The following is a 19,155-nucleotide window of genomic DNA, read 5'->3' as shown; positions in this document are numbered from 1 at the left end:
AAACCATAAAAGAATTGGTAGATTCATTCTACCACAGCCATTCCAGCCTTGACCTTCCTACCTCGAACTTCTTATTTTAAAACAAAAGTAAGCCTCTAATTGTCTAATGATTCAGCTCACTGACTAATACCATGTGGGTTTAAAAGCAGACTTTATGGCTACATTTTGCAGTGGTTTATAAATCCATAGCAAAAAATAGTCCACCTTTTTTCTATTATGAGAGTGAAAATATATTAGAACAAGTACTTTATGAATACATAGGACTGAACTAAATATTTTATTCCCATTCACTGAATATTGGAAAAGCTCTGATTTTCATTATGCAGGAAGTGTATTTAGAAATTAGGTTTCTGATTGTGATGGACTGCACTGCAGGCCTGTGCATGAGCTCTAAGATTTAGCAGCATCTGTAATAGAGGAATTCTTCCCAATAAAATGCAAATATTACATTCCATGGTTGAAGCAACTTTTTGCAAAATTAAACATACTGGATATTACTAAAATCATGTATACATGAAACTTTAGAAGGTGTTATTTTTCATCTTGTTTCTCTGTGTTATCTAACTTTCCCCCAAAGTGCACATATTATATAAATAGAAAAGCATCTGTTTTTAGTGGCAAACAATGCTCAAGAGGAAGCAGAAGCAGTTTTGGTCAGAAGACTGAGCACATACCACCTACCCTCCTCCACCCAATCACTCATTATTAAGAAGGTGTGTATTTTGATAAGAACAGGTTCAGAATGGCACTAGAAACAACGAAGTGTTCTAATGACAGATCAGAAATTTTGTTAGAGATACCTGGAAAATCACAAGTAAATAATTTGAAAATTGTGGGGCTATTCTCAGCCTAAGAACAACATAAGACCACATTTCTGGCATGGAGAGGACAGATCCATAGAAAACTGCAAACAACAAATAAACAGCTCAAATGAAAAATACAAAGGGCAAGGCTAGGGTAGTTTATTATAAGTGTTTCTCAGGAAATGGCAGGAGAGACCTCTACCTAGCCCCCATGAATAGCTTGGAATAGCTATATATGAATTCAAGAGAAGCACTCTAAACAAAGTGTACTTTGGGGGGAAGAATTCCAGGACAGATGTTCAGACTTGGGACCAAAACAGACATCAATATCAGGTTGCTCTGGACCTTTACGGAAGGGAGAATAAAAGGAAAACATCGATTCTGTGTGGAACAGAAAGAATTCATGAAATTATTCACCCCTCCCTTTAGGCATTCAGGTGTGTGCTTGTGTTATGGTTTGAATGGGTCCCTCAAAAAAGCATGTGGTGGAAATACAATTTCCAATGTAGCAGTATTAAGAGGTAGAGCTTTAAAGAGTGGAATGGGACACAAAGGCACCTGTGAGAATGCCCTCCGACTCTGTCTTCCACCTTCAACTGTGGGATGATGGAGCCCAAAGGCCCTCCCTAGATGCCAGCCCAGCTCCCAAAGTTTGGAGTTTCCCCAGTTTTGGAGAATGGTAAGAAATCAATCTGTGTTGTTGATACATTACCCAGGCTGTGATATTCTATGATAGAGGAAATGGATTAAGATTGTGTGTGTGTGTGTGTGTCTACTTTTGCATGTGTGCTATCAAACTAATTCCCATTTATACACTGCACACATACTGTATTGATTTACCCAAGACCCATAGTCAGTTTTTCAAATCAACATTCAGTAAAAGAAATACAGTGTGATATATATCCTGATAGAATCAGATAGTTGAGAGAAGAAAAGAAAGCTTGTAATGACTTAATATTTTCATAAATTTGAAAGGATATTGCATCCATAAATCAGCACTGTAACAAAAAAATAAAAAACAAAAAAACGGGAAATCAGTGAAAATGGAGGAGTTCTTGTGTATTAATAGTATGACTGCTGAATTAAAAATATCAAGGGGCTAAGTTATATCCATTCATGGCAAAAAAAAAAATAGAAATAGGGACCCAATTTTTTGGACAAAATCTACTCGCACACAGAGAAAAAAAGATATGGAAAAATATAAGAAACAATTTAAGAAATATGTGAGTTTAAGCAAGTAAAGGAAGAACATAAAAAATGGGAAGAAATAAGAAACAAAAGGAGGAGAATGTTCGAAATTGAAAGGAATCATTTTTAAAAACAAAAATACTTGAGTGCTGACCACGAGGAAAAACAAAAACATTTTCTATCTGGATGATATTTCAGGTCTCAGAAATAAAGCTATACCCAAAAGCTCCCAGAACTCTAAAAAATGAAAGTAGAAAATAAATAAAGGAGTAAAACTTAACTTCTCAACAATAAGGCAAATGGGCTAATATCTAGAAACTTCTACAGGAGCCAAATTTAGGCTCTAGGATCTTGATATTCACCAATTTAGGATTTATGTTTTTTGGATCTGAAAATTTAGTATCCAGAGACATTTGCTGCCGGATATGCTCAAAAGTTAGAAGGTAAAGTCTGCTAAAATGTAATAATTTATAATACATGTGATTATGTAATTGATATTTTTATTATTCTCTGTAGTGACTTCATTATCTAGCTAGCCTTCATCATGTGCCTGTATGAAAAACCAAGACAGATGGTCCCTGATATCAATGGGTCCACTCACAATTTTTCAACTTTAGGATGGACGTGAAAGATATACATGCTTGGTAGAAACTGTACATTGAGTCTTGAATTTGGATCTTTTCCTGAGCTAACTATATGAAGTCCGAACCTCTCTCAAGGCTGGGCAGGAGTTATCCAGGGCCTGAGGGGAAACTCTCTGAGATGGAGCTCAAGATGGAACTCCTTCACTTACACCTAAGCTACAGCCAAAAGGTCAGCATGACTGGCTTGTAATGTTCAGGTTAGGTGTAATATGTGAAATTTTTTTAAAAAATATTTTTAAGTTGTTGATAGACCTTTATTTATTTATTTGTTTGTTTATATGTGGTGCTGAGAATTGAACCCAGTGCCTCCCACGCCAGACAAATATACTACCATGGAGCCCCAGCCGCAGCCCTACATACCCGGGGCCTTACCCATGTTAGGTGAGCATCTTGCCACTGCACTCCACCCCAGCCCTTCAGTGTATTTGTGTGTGTGTGTGTGTGTGTGTGTGTGTGGTGTTGGGGATCGAACCCCCTTTGATGCATTTTTGACTTAATATTTTCAACTTATGATGGTTTTATCAGACCTAGCCCCAGGAGCCCCATCATAAGACTGGAACATCTCTCCTTGCTTTCTCATTCTAGAAACTGACCAGCAGTGCAGGGGTGAGGCTGGAATTAAAACTTAAATACTCTCTTCCATCTCAGTGAGAAGTTTATACATATATTTGGCACTATCGTTGCCCCATGACTAACCTTTCAAAGGTGACCTTCAAGGGTTTAAACAAAAGGAATAGTGAAAGACAACTGGCAGAAGAGTGTGCTGGCAGTAAGAGACTGGGACGGAAAGGGACGCTGGAGCTTTGCTGCAGTCCTGTATCAGTGTGGCTACCTTTGGGCCTTTTGGCACTTAATGATTCACTCTCTGAGATGGAGCTCAAGATAGAATCCCTTCACTTACACCAAAGCTACAGCCAAAAGGTCAGCATGACTTAGCAGGGAGGGGTGGACACAGCAGATGAAGGGCAAATGGAGGGTGGGTTAATGTCCCCACAAGACTGATAAAAAATTATTTCATGGTCTTTCAGTTCAAAGGCCAGCCGTTCCCCTACTGAGTAACTGAACTACCATGTCTTGCCTTCTAACCATTATCACTGCTTTTGATTGTGCATTAAATTAATTTTTAGGCTAGAACTCAGATCATGTAGGACTTTAATTGTTGAACAAATGGACCATTAATAGCAGTTACAGCATTTGGGGATCCTGATACAACATCGAGGTCATAAACCTACTGTTGATATGAACCATAAAGCAGCTCTGCACTGTTATGCCCAGAATAACTGGTTCTGTTCACCAGTTACTCGGTCAATTAATGATTTGATAACTTTAACTTTGTTTGGGTGAATTTTATCCTTCAAACATTTGTTTAAGCTCCAAGGTCACTCAACCAAAATTTTTAACCCATAGTTTATTAGCTCTAGTAGAGATTATAAATAAATATATTCTGTGGATTAATTAATTAAGCTCCATAGAGTCTTCTCAACTTATTTTAAAATCCCTGCTTCTTCATGGGGAGGTCAATTTCATGATCACAAGTAATAGGCTTAAAACCTCAGTCACTCATACAAGTCTCTATCTAAGAAACAAATGATTTTGCCTCCTTTGCAGAGTCAGGATACTGTACCTGTTAAACAGATAGCACTGGGTAGGCAATGACTCTAATACTTTTAATGCTAGAAGTTTTTGGCGAGCAGGCAGGGTTTTTGTTCCTTTTACTTTTAAAATATTTCCCTGAGTACAGACCTGTGTTGGGTTAATAATATAATTAATAAAAAATCTGGTAGTTCAAGTTAAACGTGTGCAAATTCTGTGTGCAAGGGCCATGTCTTCTCATTGTGCCGCTATTGCCTAGTGTGCTGGGCAATTACTGAGTATTCAGTAAGCACCTGCAATTGCTTCATTCTGATTAACTGACAAAGCTTATTCTGATCTTCAGTTTTTAAGGGAAGCAGAGAAAATAAAAGGCAAATGGAAGAAGTTGTATTCTCCCTCACCCAGAAATATATTTCTTTCTACTGGGAGCTCTTCAGGAAAGGGTGGTTCCCATGGCAGGCCTGAGGTGCTGTATTTACAGAGGCCTGTTTGCAAAGCTGGCTCTTGTCTAGGAACTTGTATTTCAGGAGGTTCACATCATTCCCTAAATGTCAGCACTGGCTCCATGATCCTAAGCTGCTTGAGCAAACAATACAGTTTGTGCTGATCACCTACCTGCATTCCCCCTGGGAGTCTGGAATTTTGCTATATACTAAGCCAAGGGTACATATGTGATTGGCTTCCCCAGTGAAAATCTGGGGCTCTGGGGCTCTGGGGCTCAGATGTCCTGGCAGACAGCACTTCACATCATGAAACCACGTTGCCATGGTTTGTTGCTGGAGTCCTATCTCCTGGGTGATTCCAATGAGAGGACTCTGGGATGCTTATACCTAGTTTCCCAGGACTCTACCCAGGCACCTTCTCTTTGATGCTTTTGCATGAGTATGACTATATACTGGGTCCTATGAGTTCTAGAAAAATCACTATACCTAGAGTAGTCTTGGGAACACTCAACATAGGAGCAAACAAGGATATAAATATATATGTGATATTTATATCAATACATTTAAAAATCCAGTTTAAGCCAGGACAAGCATTGGTACATACCTGTAATCCCAGCTACTAAGGAGGCAGACGCAGGAGGATCTCAAGTTTAAGACTAGCCTCAGCAATTAGCAGAGACCTATCTCAAAATGAATAAAAGGCTAGTGCTGTAGATAAATAGAGTGCCTCTGGGTTCAGTCTATAGTACCACAAAAAATAAACCAGTTTATAAGTGTTTCAACAGAAGCACTTATCTAATCTATATATCTATCCACCCATACGTATGTGCATACATGTGTGTGTACATATATATAAACATACATGCATATATACATACACATATACATAATTACCCACATTGTTTTCTTCTATTTCAGATGCTCAGATCTAAAAATGATGGCAATAAATGCATTTTTCCAGCCTCTCTGCTGGTCTGTTATCCAGTTAGAAAACTGACTCTTAGAGCAAAATATAAAACATACCTTTCTAATGTAGAAGTTCCTCTCCAATATCATACTGAGAGAGAAGAAAATCTAAAAATCTACCATTTGGTTCTCTCTCGTTTGAAAGAGGGTAAAAGATGCATATGAGGATGAAGAGAGGAGAAATAAAACAAGCCCTGGCCAAAGAGAGTCAGGACAGTGGGAGTCTAGGCATGGAGGTTCTATACTATTCACTGCCTTGACATCTGGTAAAACCTGGAGGCCACGAATGGCCCCACAGCAAGTTCTTCTCCCTGCTCCGCTTCTGCAGGCAAGGTCCCCTCCCTGTCAATCCTCCTAATCCATGGGACCAGACAGAATTCCTGCTTATTCCTGAGTAGTGGCTTCCAGTTCCCTGATGGCCTGTGGAATTCTTTCCACAAGCCAATCACATATTCCTATGGGAACCTGGGGTACCACACCCCTTGATTCTACAAAGCCTGCAGTCTCTGGTTGGTCACTTTTAAGAGCATCCCACACGTGGCCCTTTGTAGTATGCACTGTCCTCCTCTACTGGGATGGGAATATCTGTGATTAATAAACTGCTGTTGACTTCCTGTGTCCAATGTAGTATGTGGGGTGTTCAGCTAGCCTCATAAGTGTAGGATGGGAATGTCGTTCTGATCAGTGGGGCAAAGAGGAAAATAATCAAAACAAGGGACACAGAGAGAGGTGCAGTAACAGAACCACAGAATCCAGTATGTGGATGACTCCAGGAGTGTCTATTCTCACTTGCCCCTCCTCTTGCTTCCCTAGGGGAATGAAGAAAGCAGAGAGGAGAAAATACCCCAGATCAAGTGGTCCGATTGGACATAAGGACTTTAAGCACCCGTCTACTGCGGGAATAATCCGAAACCAGAGGACACCTGCTACCATTTTCATAGAAAACATAAAGGCCTCTAAAATTAATATTCTCATGAGAAACATTTTTTAAAAATTTAGAGATGAAATCTGCAAAATAGGATTGCTCAGGGCACCAGTGCCTCTACTTCCCCTCCAGACCTCAGCCTGCAATAGAAGAGAAGCCAGGACACTAACTAGCTACATTCAAACCACTCAGCAGAATCCTGGAAGGACCTTCGGCCAGTTGGAATTGGGACAACTGTAAGATCCAGATACATAGTCTCGTAAAATTTAATGTAATGAAATAAATCATTTAGAAATAAACATGATCACCATCCTCACTGAGTTAATGGGGTAGAGGGATTATTCTTGGAGTAGTTTTCTATACTTTTGCATCCCTCTTCCTCTGACAAAAGAGAAAGAAATAATACATGGAGCCAAAGAGAAGGAAACAAGCTGAAGTATAAGGGAGGAAAGGCATTCACTGCAACTTGTCTGCTGCTGTCAATCCAAGAGGAGGTAGATGTTGGCCCACCATGTTTTCCATGGCTCTGACCCACAGTGCACAAACTCAAAAAGAGGACCAAAATGAATTTAGCTCATAAAAGTAAAACCTTTTATTCAGATAGCTTTATAGGAAGTTTGAACTCAGATTAGCATTTCTTAAAACTGTAGTAAGATGGACATTTATGGTTCAGATAAGAGGTACCCCCAAAAGCTCTCATGCTAGATGATACAGGAATGTTCAGGGGTGAAATGGTTGGACTTTGTGGAAGTTGTAACCTAATCAGTACATTAATCCACTGACATGAATTAACTGGGTGGTAACTGAGCAGGTGGGGTGTGGCTAGATGAAGTGGGTCACTGGGGATGTGACTTTGGGGTTTTATATTTTGTCCCTGGACGAGGATCTCTCTCTTCTTCCTGGCTGGCATGAACTGAGTAGCTTTCCTCCACCATGCCCTTTCACCATAATTTTCTGCCTCACCTAGAGCCCAGAGCTATGGAGTCAGCCAGCCAAGGACTGAACCTCTTGATACTGTGAGCCAACATAAACTTTTCTTCCTTTAAGTTATTCGTGTCAGGTCTTTTGGTCACAGCAATGCAAAGCTAACTAAAACTAAGTGGTAGGCGAAGGGTGTAACTTAATGGTAAAGCACATGCTTAGCATGCATGAGGCCCTGGGTCTAGCTTGGCACCAGAACAACCCAACAAACAAAAGATACATAAAATGAACATGGTGGGTTCTAATGAAATCATATTTACTGTCTATGCTTGATAATACATTTTCCAAATTATTGATACACATTTAAGATGATCCATCACTGTTTCCCAAAAGATATTTGTACTTAAAATGACATAGCACTGCTTCCCACAAGATATTAACATAATAGAAAATAAATGAAATGATAAAATATGTCTTATGGTAAGAATTAAATTAATATTGAAAAATACATGGAAGGCAGCAAAATATTTTCTATTATGAGCTCATTTAGAGAACAAAAGTGGAGCTAACAGCCTCCTCCATGTTTTGGCCTCTGGCTGTGGCTATAATCACAGCTGTTGTCATTTTGTTATTAAAGGTAGAAGTAGTGTATATAGTTACTTGTGGATTTAACTACTTAATTATTCATGCCTGAGTTTAAAAGCCTCCTTTCTCATCATTGTTTCTAGGTAAATATGCATTTTCCATTCCAAGTTTTCCTGACTGCCTTGAAATAATTACTTTTCCTAACCTCCTTACACTCAATATTGGTTGACAAATAGCTAAATGCAATGAACACTGCATAGGCAGTAATAGCTATGACGATCTCAATTCCCCTCACTTTATCTTACCAGTTGGCTATTTCCGTAGGGGATTATTGATAGCCCTTCCTCATCCAGGGTTGCATACAAAGGAGGAGTTGGGATACAACAAATATCACTTGGCTGTTAAGAAAAATGAAAGTGCATTTTATTCAGAAATAGTCTCCTAAGTTCAAATATGCAATTAATCACATATTATGCACAACATATGTACATTCATACAGATTTTTGGATTTTTGTGTGACTGCCTATGCACTGATCATTGCATTTACCATTTGTCAGCCAATACTGAGAGCTCTCTAAATGTCAGGGACATAAGGAACCTTGTTCTCTGTACAAGATACTTTTAACTGTGGAGATCAAATCCATTCTGCCATCTTCCTTAACAGTATTCTGATTTTGTTTCAGGAAGTTATGTGTCCAAACTAAAACAAACAAACAAAAAAAAACACCCAATATTTCATATACTCCTCTGTAGCTAAAGATCATGTAGTTCTGAACAATAACAGGTAACTGGAATTCTACTGAGTGGGATTTCCAGGAAAGAAGTTGCTATGGTTTAGGTATGAGGTGGATCCCCAAGGCTCCTGTGTTAACACAGGACTCTCTGAGAGCTGTAACCTAATCAGTCCATCCTAGTTCAAATGGACTAACTAGATAGTAACTATAAACAGGTAGGGCATGGCTGGAGGAGGTGGGTCACTGGGGTTGTATCCTAGAAAAGCCGTTGTTCTTGTGGCTCTTTCCCTTTCCTCTGATTTGTTGCTACCACCAACAGAACAGAAGTCTTCCACCATGCCCTTCTGCCATGATGCTCCACCTCACCTTGGGCCCAGAGCAATAAAGTTGGTCCATCATGGACTAAACCTCTGAAATTGTGAATCAAAATAAACATTTCCTCTTCTAAGCTCTTCTTGTCAGGTACTTTGATCACAGTACTAAAAAAAAGCTGACTAATATATGAGATCAGAGGGATGGAATCCATTGGTACAATTTCCAGAAACTGCCAAGAACATGCATATGTCTGGAGCGGCCCACCTAACTTGTAAGCAAAATGATGAAGGTTGCATGCAAAAGACAAAATAGGAAGATGGAAAGAAGCTGGTTCATGTTAAGAAATATGACAATCTACCTTCAGCTTATTCTTGAGAGAGAAAAGCAATTCCCTATTTGTATGATTCTTAGGTTTTCTGTCCCATGCAGTCAATATCAATGTAAGAGATATGATCATGTTTTTATGTATATCATTTGACTATATAGTCAATATAGATAGTTCTACCTTTAGATAGTTGCTTATTATGAAATTAGATACAAATGAGGTTGACTATATTTCCCAATTGAATGTGTTACTGAAAGGAACATTTAATCACATCCTCTGAATAATAGAAAATGCATTTGGGTCTGCTCATGATGAATAGGACTGTAGACCATGTGTTATATATCCAGAGATTGATTAAGCATTTTTTATTAAATATACAATGGCTCTAATAAAACAAGGGTTAAATATTCTAGTCCCTCATTGTAAGAACTCCATTGAAAATTAAATGTATTGGATATTTAACGAAATCAGAAAATTTATTTAGACTCCCAGAAATTGTTATGCTTTACCATACTTTCTGTTTCCAGTAAAGTTATGTATTACTTTCATGATAAGAGGAAAAAACCCAGACTTACTCTTTGAAAAGAACAAATACTATTGAAAAACCAGTACAAGAAAATTGGACCAAGACAGCAAAATGCACATACCACTTTCTCCTTTCTTTGCAAATCACTCTTAAGTGTCAAAAGAGATATCTTTTTAAAGGAGTATATCTAAAAACCACTCAACATTTCCATTAGTAGAACAGAAATTGTTGGAAGTTCCTGGAAGATAAAATGCAGGCAAGAATGATTTGATCAAGGCAGAAGATAACTGAGCCTGAAAAAAAAGGCACAAGAGGAAAATGAGTAGAAGGTAAATGTTTATTCAGAGAAAGCTCATATCCAGAAGGAAATAAAAATATCAGAGAGGCACCTCCAACTCAGAAAATGACAAAAGGAACTGAAAAACGGTTTTCCTTCTTGGAACACTGATGGTGAATTCTCAGTGACACAATGACTGCCTTCATTGTTGGTGGAGGCTGTCCTGGTAAGGGTGTGGTAGTGGAGAACAAAAGGAAGACTGAATTACACTTCACTGGGCTTTCTAAAAGGATAAGGACAGGAGTATATAAAGGGAAGTTGGTTTATTTATTCCTGAAAAGGAAATAAATGGCAGTTCTTGGGGACTTTTGTTACTTTGGTATTGATGCCGTATTATGTCTTAAAGTGAAGTGTGATAACCGATAGATCTTACCACTAACATGGGCCCTCAATTCTACTCACAGGAGCGTTCATGGAGAAAAGAGGTCTACACAATTGTATAGAAAGCATGCAGTCTTACCTAAACAAACGGAGCAAACAATCTAGTCCTCCATTAAGAAAGACATTTACGCTGGGCAAGGTGGCTCACACCTGTAACCGCAGCGGCTCAGAGGCTGACACAGGAGGATCACAAGTTCAAAGCCAGCCTCAGCAATTTAGCAAGGCCCTAAGCAACTCAGTGAGACCCTATTTCTAAATAAAATACAAAAAATAGGGTCAGGGATGTAGCGCAGTGGTCAAATATGCACCTGAGTTCAATCCCCAGTTCCCACCCGCCACCCCCAAAAGAAAGACATCAGCACCCATAGATCAAAATCAATTAAACAATGGCAATAAGAAATAAATGCTGCTAAAAATAAATGCATCACTCTGAAGGAAACAGATACTTCAAGGAAAGGGAGAGTACTTTAGAATTAAAGGTTTAGTTATTAATACCTTCAGAGTGCTAGGAGACTATTGTAGCCAAGAAAGAGAAACAGATTGCTATAATAAAAGGAGAAAGATGGAACGTCAGTAAATTGGAAATATGAATGTTGCATTTTTTAAAAAAATTAATGAAAATCACAAGTTAATATAACCATAGCCAAATTACTAACATAATAAATGAAGAGATATCGAAGAATGCAGAACAAACCCTGGGAAAATTTAGGAAATAAAAGAGAACAATTAAGACACACAAAGGTTCCACTCAATCAATGCAAAATAAGGATATCAGAAGGAGATCACAGAGAAAGTAAAATGAATAAATACTTGTTTTAAATGTTTTAGACAAAAATATATAGAACCTAGGGGCTGGGGTTATAGCTCAGTTGGTAGAGTATTTGCCTTGCATGTGTAAGGCACTGAGTTTGATCCTCAGCACCACATAAAAACAAATAAATAAAAAAGATATTGTGTCTGTCTACAACAAAAACAATTTTTTTAAAAAAGTATATAGAACCTAAAGAAAGAATCAGCTCTCAAATTGAAAGGGCACATTCCAGTACTGATTAGGAAGATTTTTTTTAAAGGTAAAACTGGTAATATTTCAAGATTCTAATAGTAAAAATAAAATTCGAAAAGTTTCCACTCCATCAAAAGACTGAGACATTGTTCTTTGCCATAGTGATCATGCATGAGAGAAGATTATAGAAAGTATCTTTGAAATTCTGAAGGAAAGTGATTTTGAGAATGGAATTCTATGAGTAAAAGAAAAAATTAATAACTAGAGTAATCTATATATCTATTTTTCAAATTATTAAATTTATATGCTCACTGGGTCAAATTCATATATGTAAAATTAATGCAAAGTCTTATCATTCTTCACTAAGAAAGTGAAATGGGAAAATTTAGTTATATTCAATTAATGTAGGTAAATGATTCCATAGAAAGGCCATAAAGAGTAGGAAGGGGAGAGGAAGAGAAAGGAGAGGAGGAGGGCAGAGGGAGGAGATCTGGACAGAGACACAGGAAAGAGGATGGAAGATGGAATTGTCATTTATGCTTCAATTTCAAATAGAAAACTGAAAAGGCTGAGGTCAACACTTAGAAACATCCAACTTTCTTTTACTTGCAGAAACAGATGCTGATTTTTTTAGGAAAAAAAAAGCAAATCTGCAAAGATGTTATTTAGACCTTATATATTAGAATTACACAACTTTTTTTCCCCCAAAGGCTAGGTTTATATGGCTTTTTACGGTTTTAACAAGAAAAGATCTGAATTATTTTAAGCAGTCTACACAATGTCAGGCATTTACTGACTCTCATTTCTGATTCCCCCATTTTCAAGTACAGCACAAGAATTCTCTACTCCCTGGAATGGATAATATATGGTCTTTCCTCTGTCTTCAATGCCTGCCCCTCCCCGTCGTTGCCCTCCATCTTAGTTACCATTCTCAATTCATTCTAGACCTGGGGCTTTAATAACAAGAGAGAAAGGAAAGCAAACCCAAGGAAGAGCCCTGGGGCCAACCTCCCCTCCACAGATACATCAACTAGACCCTTTCTGTCCTTCCCAGAGTTGATGCTGAACAGTAGGTGGCCCAAATGTATATCAGAGAAGGAAGACTCATTTCTTTTGACACTCTGGACCCAATGAGCAATTTCCCATTTTATCTTTCTCTTCATGGAGGGTTAAAGTAAATGAAGAGGGAGGTACACAATAAAGGAACTCTATGTTACTAGAAGTCCAGAGAAAGTAAATGAATAAATACTTGTTTTAAATGTTTTAGACAAAAGTATATAGAACCTAGGGGCTGGGGTTTATAGCTCTGTCTTAGGAAACCTGAAAGGGTAGTTACACATTTCCTGAGCAACTGGAGGATTTAGGAGAAATCTACAGACCTTTTTCTATTTCATAGTTTGATAGAGTAGAACCAAAAATTTAGTCTCAAGTAGCTGGAAACAGATGTGAGAAAGGAAACATGTAAACAAAGTGTATAGGACCCTCACAACTATGATCCTGAAAGTAACTAAAAAAATGACCCAGGGAATTTTAAACATTAGGACAAACCTTTTTTTTTTCCTTGATAGGCATCTTGGCCAGACACCTGTGTTTCAGGTTTTGGCCTCAAGTTGTAGGATCCATCTTTACTCAATTACAGACATAGAAAAATCCCACCATCCAGAAAGACATGGGTTTCAACTAAGTTGAACGTTCGGATATCACAGAACCTAGAATGCACTTACTTCAAGGTGTATCTGCTATCACAATAGACAGAAGATTCTAGAACTGTGCTGTTAAATACATAAGCTATAAGCCACAGGTGACTGTTTAGATTTAAATCAGTTAAGATTAGAAAAACTTAAAAATTCAGTTCCTTCTTTACTCTAGCCACATTTCAGTTGCCAGTTGCCACATAGGACTGGAGACTACAACATTGGATAGAGAGATATTTCTATCAATGTAGAAAGTCTAAAGGGTAGTATTATTCTAAGACGCCATTACCACAAATGGAAAGGTCAACTATGCAGATGTGAGCTTCCCTGGCAACTATCCTTGATGATTAATATATGTAAGTGAGAAGATGACTTACAGACAACCTAAAGTCATTCAAATTGATGACTAAGTCTTCAAGCATGATTTACACTAAAGATCCTTGAAGTTTTAATTTATGTCATTATTGATATTAAAACAAAACAGATGAGAAACCTAAATCAGAATGATTAACTAAACTGCCCCAGGCAACTTTTCTGTCACTGCAGAAGAATATCAAATTTCCTTTTTTCTATATACTAATTACCTCAAAAGTTCCAAGAATCTTATCTGCATAGAACCTAATATAGGACCTTATACAGAGGATGTATTAATAAAGTATTTGTTAAATCAATGAAGCAATTACTGCAATATAACACTGCAGTGGTGCAATGAATGAATTAAATAATTGTAAGACAGAATTAGAGGGAGGAGAAAAATGACAAACTAGGAAGCAAAATCATAGCCTTGGAACTTCTAAGGGTAAGCTGGAATTTCAGTCATTTCTCATAAAACATGGGATGCTTCCTTTTTATGGTGTACTGACTCAATCTCTTGCTCACTTAACTAGTGCTGTTATCTTTCACTTTAATTTTTTTTAGTTGTAGATGGATACAATACCCTTATTCTATTTATTTATATTTTTTATGCTAAGGATTGAACCCAGTGCCTCACATGTGCTAGGCAAGTGCTCTACCACTGAGCCCTAACCCCAGCCCCATCTTTCACTTTTTAGCCATGTTAATTTTTCTGAACATACAGTCTACTCTACCGTCTTCCCCCCACTTCCATGTAAAATAACCCACCCACTTTCTCACAAAGTCTGACCACAGAATTCTCATTCAGTGCTTAGATTTAAGTAAGGCACTGTGTATCCATACATAAATACCCACTTCACTACCAAAGAAGTTACTTTCAAACTTCAACACAGAAGAAAATAAATTTGGTTTGGATGGAGAATGAAGTTATGAGAAATGAGGAATGATCATTCAAGTTCAAATTTATAAAATGCTGCATTATGGTGTCTGTGTTAGTTTTCTCTGACAACTGATATGGAACCAGACTTTTCTGATATTTTTTTCTCTTCTTACCATCTCCTCTTGCCGCCCATCCCCCCTCAAAATCTAAGTAACACTTTTTAAGCCATATTCATTACTTACAGGAGATTCACTAACTCCAAAGATGTCTCTGACATCCCTGACAGACTGCTTATTCTTTTTTCTCAGGGTTTGGGTATAGGTATTATATCTCTTTTTCACCGCAGCTGCTTGGGTTCGAGTCAATGTAGAGAGCAGGGCTTTCCCATCTTCCTCTTCGTTGCCTGAGATCAAAGTTGATAAACCCACATCTTGCAGCCACTCAGCTTCAAGTTCTCCTTCTGTAACACAACATGACCAAGAGGAGATTAGGACCTTTTCCATATGTGTGTAACTATAGGTCTGTGGACATAAGACAATAAGAAATATCAGTAAGCAATATGAGATGTCTCATTTTATTACAGTAATTATGGGAAAGGATTATAAGAATAAACGAAAAGTCTTAATTTTAAAATGCAATACAAAGTCCAATTATAAAATATTGTCCAGTAGAGCAAAGTTGACTGGCCAATTTAGAAAGATAATTTTCCTTGCCAGAGGGTTAAACATAAGCCATAGGTTAACTGCCAATTTCAAAAATATGATAAAATATAACTATTAAGACTAAAAAAATAACAGAAAAAGTATGGCTTAGTGGAGCACAAAGGGTTTGTAAATCACTCAAATCCAAGGACAAATCCTAGTACTACCACTGATTTTAGTAAATTGATTAAATACCTCCAGCAGTGTCCCCTCAGCAAAATGGGTGTAGTGATTGATGTTGCCTTGGGATTCATTTTCATGGGCTTAACTTCTTCATGCCACAAGCAGGGCTCAGTCACCTTGGACAGCTTCCAGTTTTCCACCTCTTCCCAGTTCCTCCAGATACCTGCCTTGTACAACTTTTTCCTGGTTACCACCTGCCTATCGGATAACAAGATGCAACCTACTTCACTGGCCCTGCTGGCCTTACCCCGCTCACGGCCTGTGTGGAGATACCTTTCAGTGACGACCTTTCAGTCACAGCCTCAATCCATGTTGCTCTGTGCCTGCTTTTCTCAATCTACCAACAGAACTCACCCTGGAACATTCTACTTGGGTGACATCCTGGACTCCAATAAGGGCTTCAGCCCCCTGGTACCATGCTCCTTCTTTCTTGCTCCCCCTTCACTGGCTGAACATATGGGTCCTGGATGACTTCCCCTCTTCCTTTTGTCCCTGTCAGGCGTAGCCCTCTCCTCTCTAGGACCTGTTAGTAATACACTGCTTCTGTTACTTCATGTGTCTTGAGTTGCCTCTTCTGATCTCATCTGACCAACACATGCAAACCTAATTTCCTTCCCAGGCAGGGGTCTCCTGAAATGGCTATCTTGGTAGGAATAAACCGGACGTAGGTCAGACAAGAGCCACAAGGGCACCTGCCATATAAACAAGTTTCCTTTAAAAAGGTCAACTCGTCATAGTGTGGTAAAGAATCATCTCATGAATAAGTACCTTGTAAACATTTATAATCATGTGCCTTGGAGTTTCATCAGAGCAGGGCTTGATTAATAGCCACCATTTTGTGAGTGACCACAATACCAATAACAAGAGTATCAACAATGGGGACAATAATAGCAAATTAGGTAGACTTGATGATTTTTTTTAAAGCAATGCATTTATAAAGACGGCAAAGAACCTGGAATAAGATATTCAATAAGTATTTATTTTCCTATTTCTCTCCTTATTCTAAACATGGGGCAATAATTCTACCCTTTTCAGAAGGTGATTTAAAAATGTAAGATTCATCCATGAGCATTAGCTGCTATTATAAACCAGAGGTATAGAAATGAAAGAAATTCAGGATAATGACGTCACATAAAAGCAAATCTATTATATGCACATTTCTAGGTACCAGGCAAAATAGGCATTGCCTGAATAAAGCTTGTTTAAAGAGCAGATTAGACTGATGTGTAAACACATGTCAAAGCAGCAGTCTAGGAGTCCTGGACTCTGCGTACATGATTGCATCATTGATATATAAACAAAGTCTTCTAATGTGCTTTACAGGCCCAATTTCTTAACTAGGCAAATATTTTATTTGCTATCTTGTTTTTATTGTTTGTTTGCTTTGTAAACTGTCCCTTTAACAAAAAAAAAAAAAAAATGAGGTGCATTTGTGGTTAGCAGCTCTACTCTAACATAATAATCCTTTTAAATCAGTGAGTTGTGACTTGGAAGTTTCTCATAAGCCTTAGGTAAGATTTTCATTTCTGAAGACAAAAATTATACATATAGTTTAATATGAAAGCTTTAAATTGTATGTTTTCTCTTCAACTCTGTAAGGAGAGATGACACAGTAGGAGGAAGGAATAACTGGTAGGTTAGGGTTAACATAAACTCGAGGTGGAAATGGTATATGTAGAATGTTTTCCTAGGTAAGAAACATCTACAGCAGATATCAGCATGTCTCCTGCTTGCTAAATTACATACTAGGCAATCCTATTCTCATTACTCCAGTTGTTAAATGTGTAACTGCAGCCTAGAGCACGCCTTTGAATTTCAGCTCCATGTACCAACATCCCCTTGGCTGTATCAATCACAACATATTCAACACGTTCAAACCTGAACTCATCCATCATTCAACTCTAGGCCTCTTTCACTATTGCATGTTTCAATAAATAGAATTTCTATTCTAGTAATTAGGCAAATGAGTAACTTGGGAGACATTCCTGACATCTCCTTCTTTATGGACCAACTAGAGCACATAAACAAGAACCTTTTTATTTTCCTTTTTACAGTATTGAGGATAGAACCCAGGGGTACTTTACCTCTTAGAGATACCCCTACACCTCACCCCCACCACTCTTTAAAAAAGAATTGAGATAGGGTTTCACTAAGTTTTCCAGGCTGGTTTCAAATTTTCAATCCTCTTGCCTCAACCTTTTAAGTCATTGGAGTCATAGGCATGTACCATGGCACCAGGCTTCACCAAGACCTTTTGATACTACTTCCTCATTTTATCTCAAAAGTACCTACCTTCCTTAATCTCTTCTGCCATGACCCTGGTCAAAGCAGCCATCATCTCTCATCTAGACTGCTAGGTCAGAATCTTGATAGTTCTTCCTACAGCCATTCTTGATACTCTTCCAACTTCTTTTCCATATTGTAACTAAATTAGTCCTTTCACATGTAAACAAAAATCATGCTATGACTTTTCCTTTCTTCAAGGTGGTCTACAACATATAAGGCTGCTTCATTTTCTGGACACATTCATACAATCCTCTTCTAACCCTCAGCTCCCCAGAAATACCAACTACTTTAAAGTCCTCAAAAGTTCCATGTTCAATCAACAGATATATGAAAAAATGCTCATCATCTCTAGTAATTAGAGAAACGCAAATCAAAACTATTCTTAAGACTTCATCTTACTCCAGTTAGAATGGCAACTATTAAGAAGTCAAACAACAATAAGTGTTAGTGAGGGGGTAGGGGAAAAGGTACACTCTCATACACTGAGATGGGACTGAAAATTGGTGTAGCCAATATGGAAAACAGTATGGAGAATCCTTAGAAAACTGGGAATGAAACCACTATTTGACCCAGCTATCCCTCTCCTTAGTCTATACCCAAAGGACTTAAAAACAGCATACTACCGGGACACAGCCACATCAATGTTTACAGCAGCACAATTCACAATAGCTAAACTGTGGAGCCAACCTAGACGCCCTTCAGTAGATGAATGAATAACAAAAATATGTGGCATATATACACAATGGAATATTACTCAGCAATAAAAGAGAATAAACTCATGGCATTTGCAGGTAATGGATGGAGCTGGAAAAGATAATGCTGAGTGAAGTTAGCCAATCCCAAAAAAACAAATGCCGAATGTTTTCTCTGATATAAGGAGGCTGATTCATAGTGGGGTAGAGAGGGGGTACATGGGAGGAATAGATGAACTATTCATAGTGGGGTGGGAGGGGAAGGGAGAAGGCATGGGATTAGAAATGATGGTGGAATGTGATGGACATCATTATCCAAAGTACATGTATAACAACACAAATTGGCGTGAATATACTTTGTATGCAACCAGAGATATGAAAAATTGTGCTCTATATTTGTAATAAGAATTGTAATGCATTCCACCATCACATATAAATAAAAAATTAATTTAAAAAAGTTCCATGCTCTATTTTGTTAGCAAGGCCTTTTGGCGTGGCAGTCTACTTGACCCTTTAATCACTGGTCACTCAAACTGCCAGGTCTGTTTGTACATCTCTCCCTCAATAAAGTCTGAAGCCATCAGACAGGGCCACATCCTACTAATATCAATTCCAATACTACCATTCTTTTTTCCTTCAAGTAATCCCCTCCCCCCAATAGATCAACTTATAGTAT

The 19,155-nt window shown here is 38.0% G+C and overlaps 1 protein-coding gene across 5 annotated transcripts in view; it reads right to left on the bottom strand.

The window, feature by feature from the left end:
* Arhgap28 (Rho GTPase activating protein 28) overlaps positions 1 to 19,155 on the bottom strand; it is a 190,929-nt gene that overhangs the window by 57,314 nt on the left and 114,460 nt on the right. For all 5 annotated transcript variants that reach the window (XM_048806539.1, XM_048806541.1, XM_048806540.1 and 2 more), the window contains exon 3: positions 14,860 to 15,077. In XM_048806539.1, the coding sequence (XP_048662496.1) occupies positions 14,860 to 15,077 (218 nt within the window). The remainder of the gene's footprint in view (positions 1 to 14,859; positions 15,078 to 19,155) is intronic.

Source organism: Marmota marmota, unplaced genomic scaffold (genome assembly GCF_001458135.2).
Source record: "Marmota marmota marmota unplaced genomic scaffold, marMar, whole genome shotgun sequence".
Taxonomy (NCBI): Eukaryota; Metazoa; Chordata; class Mammalia; order Rodentia; family Sciuridae; genus Marmota; species Marmota marmota.
Note: the sequence above shows the minus strand (reverse complement) of the source record. Positions and strands in the feature narration are given on the sequence as shown.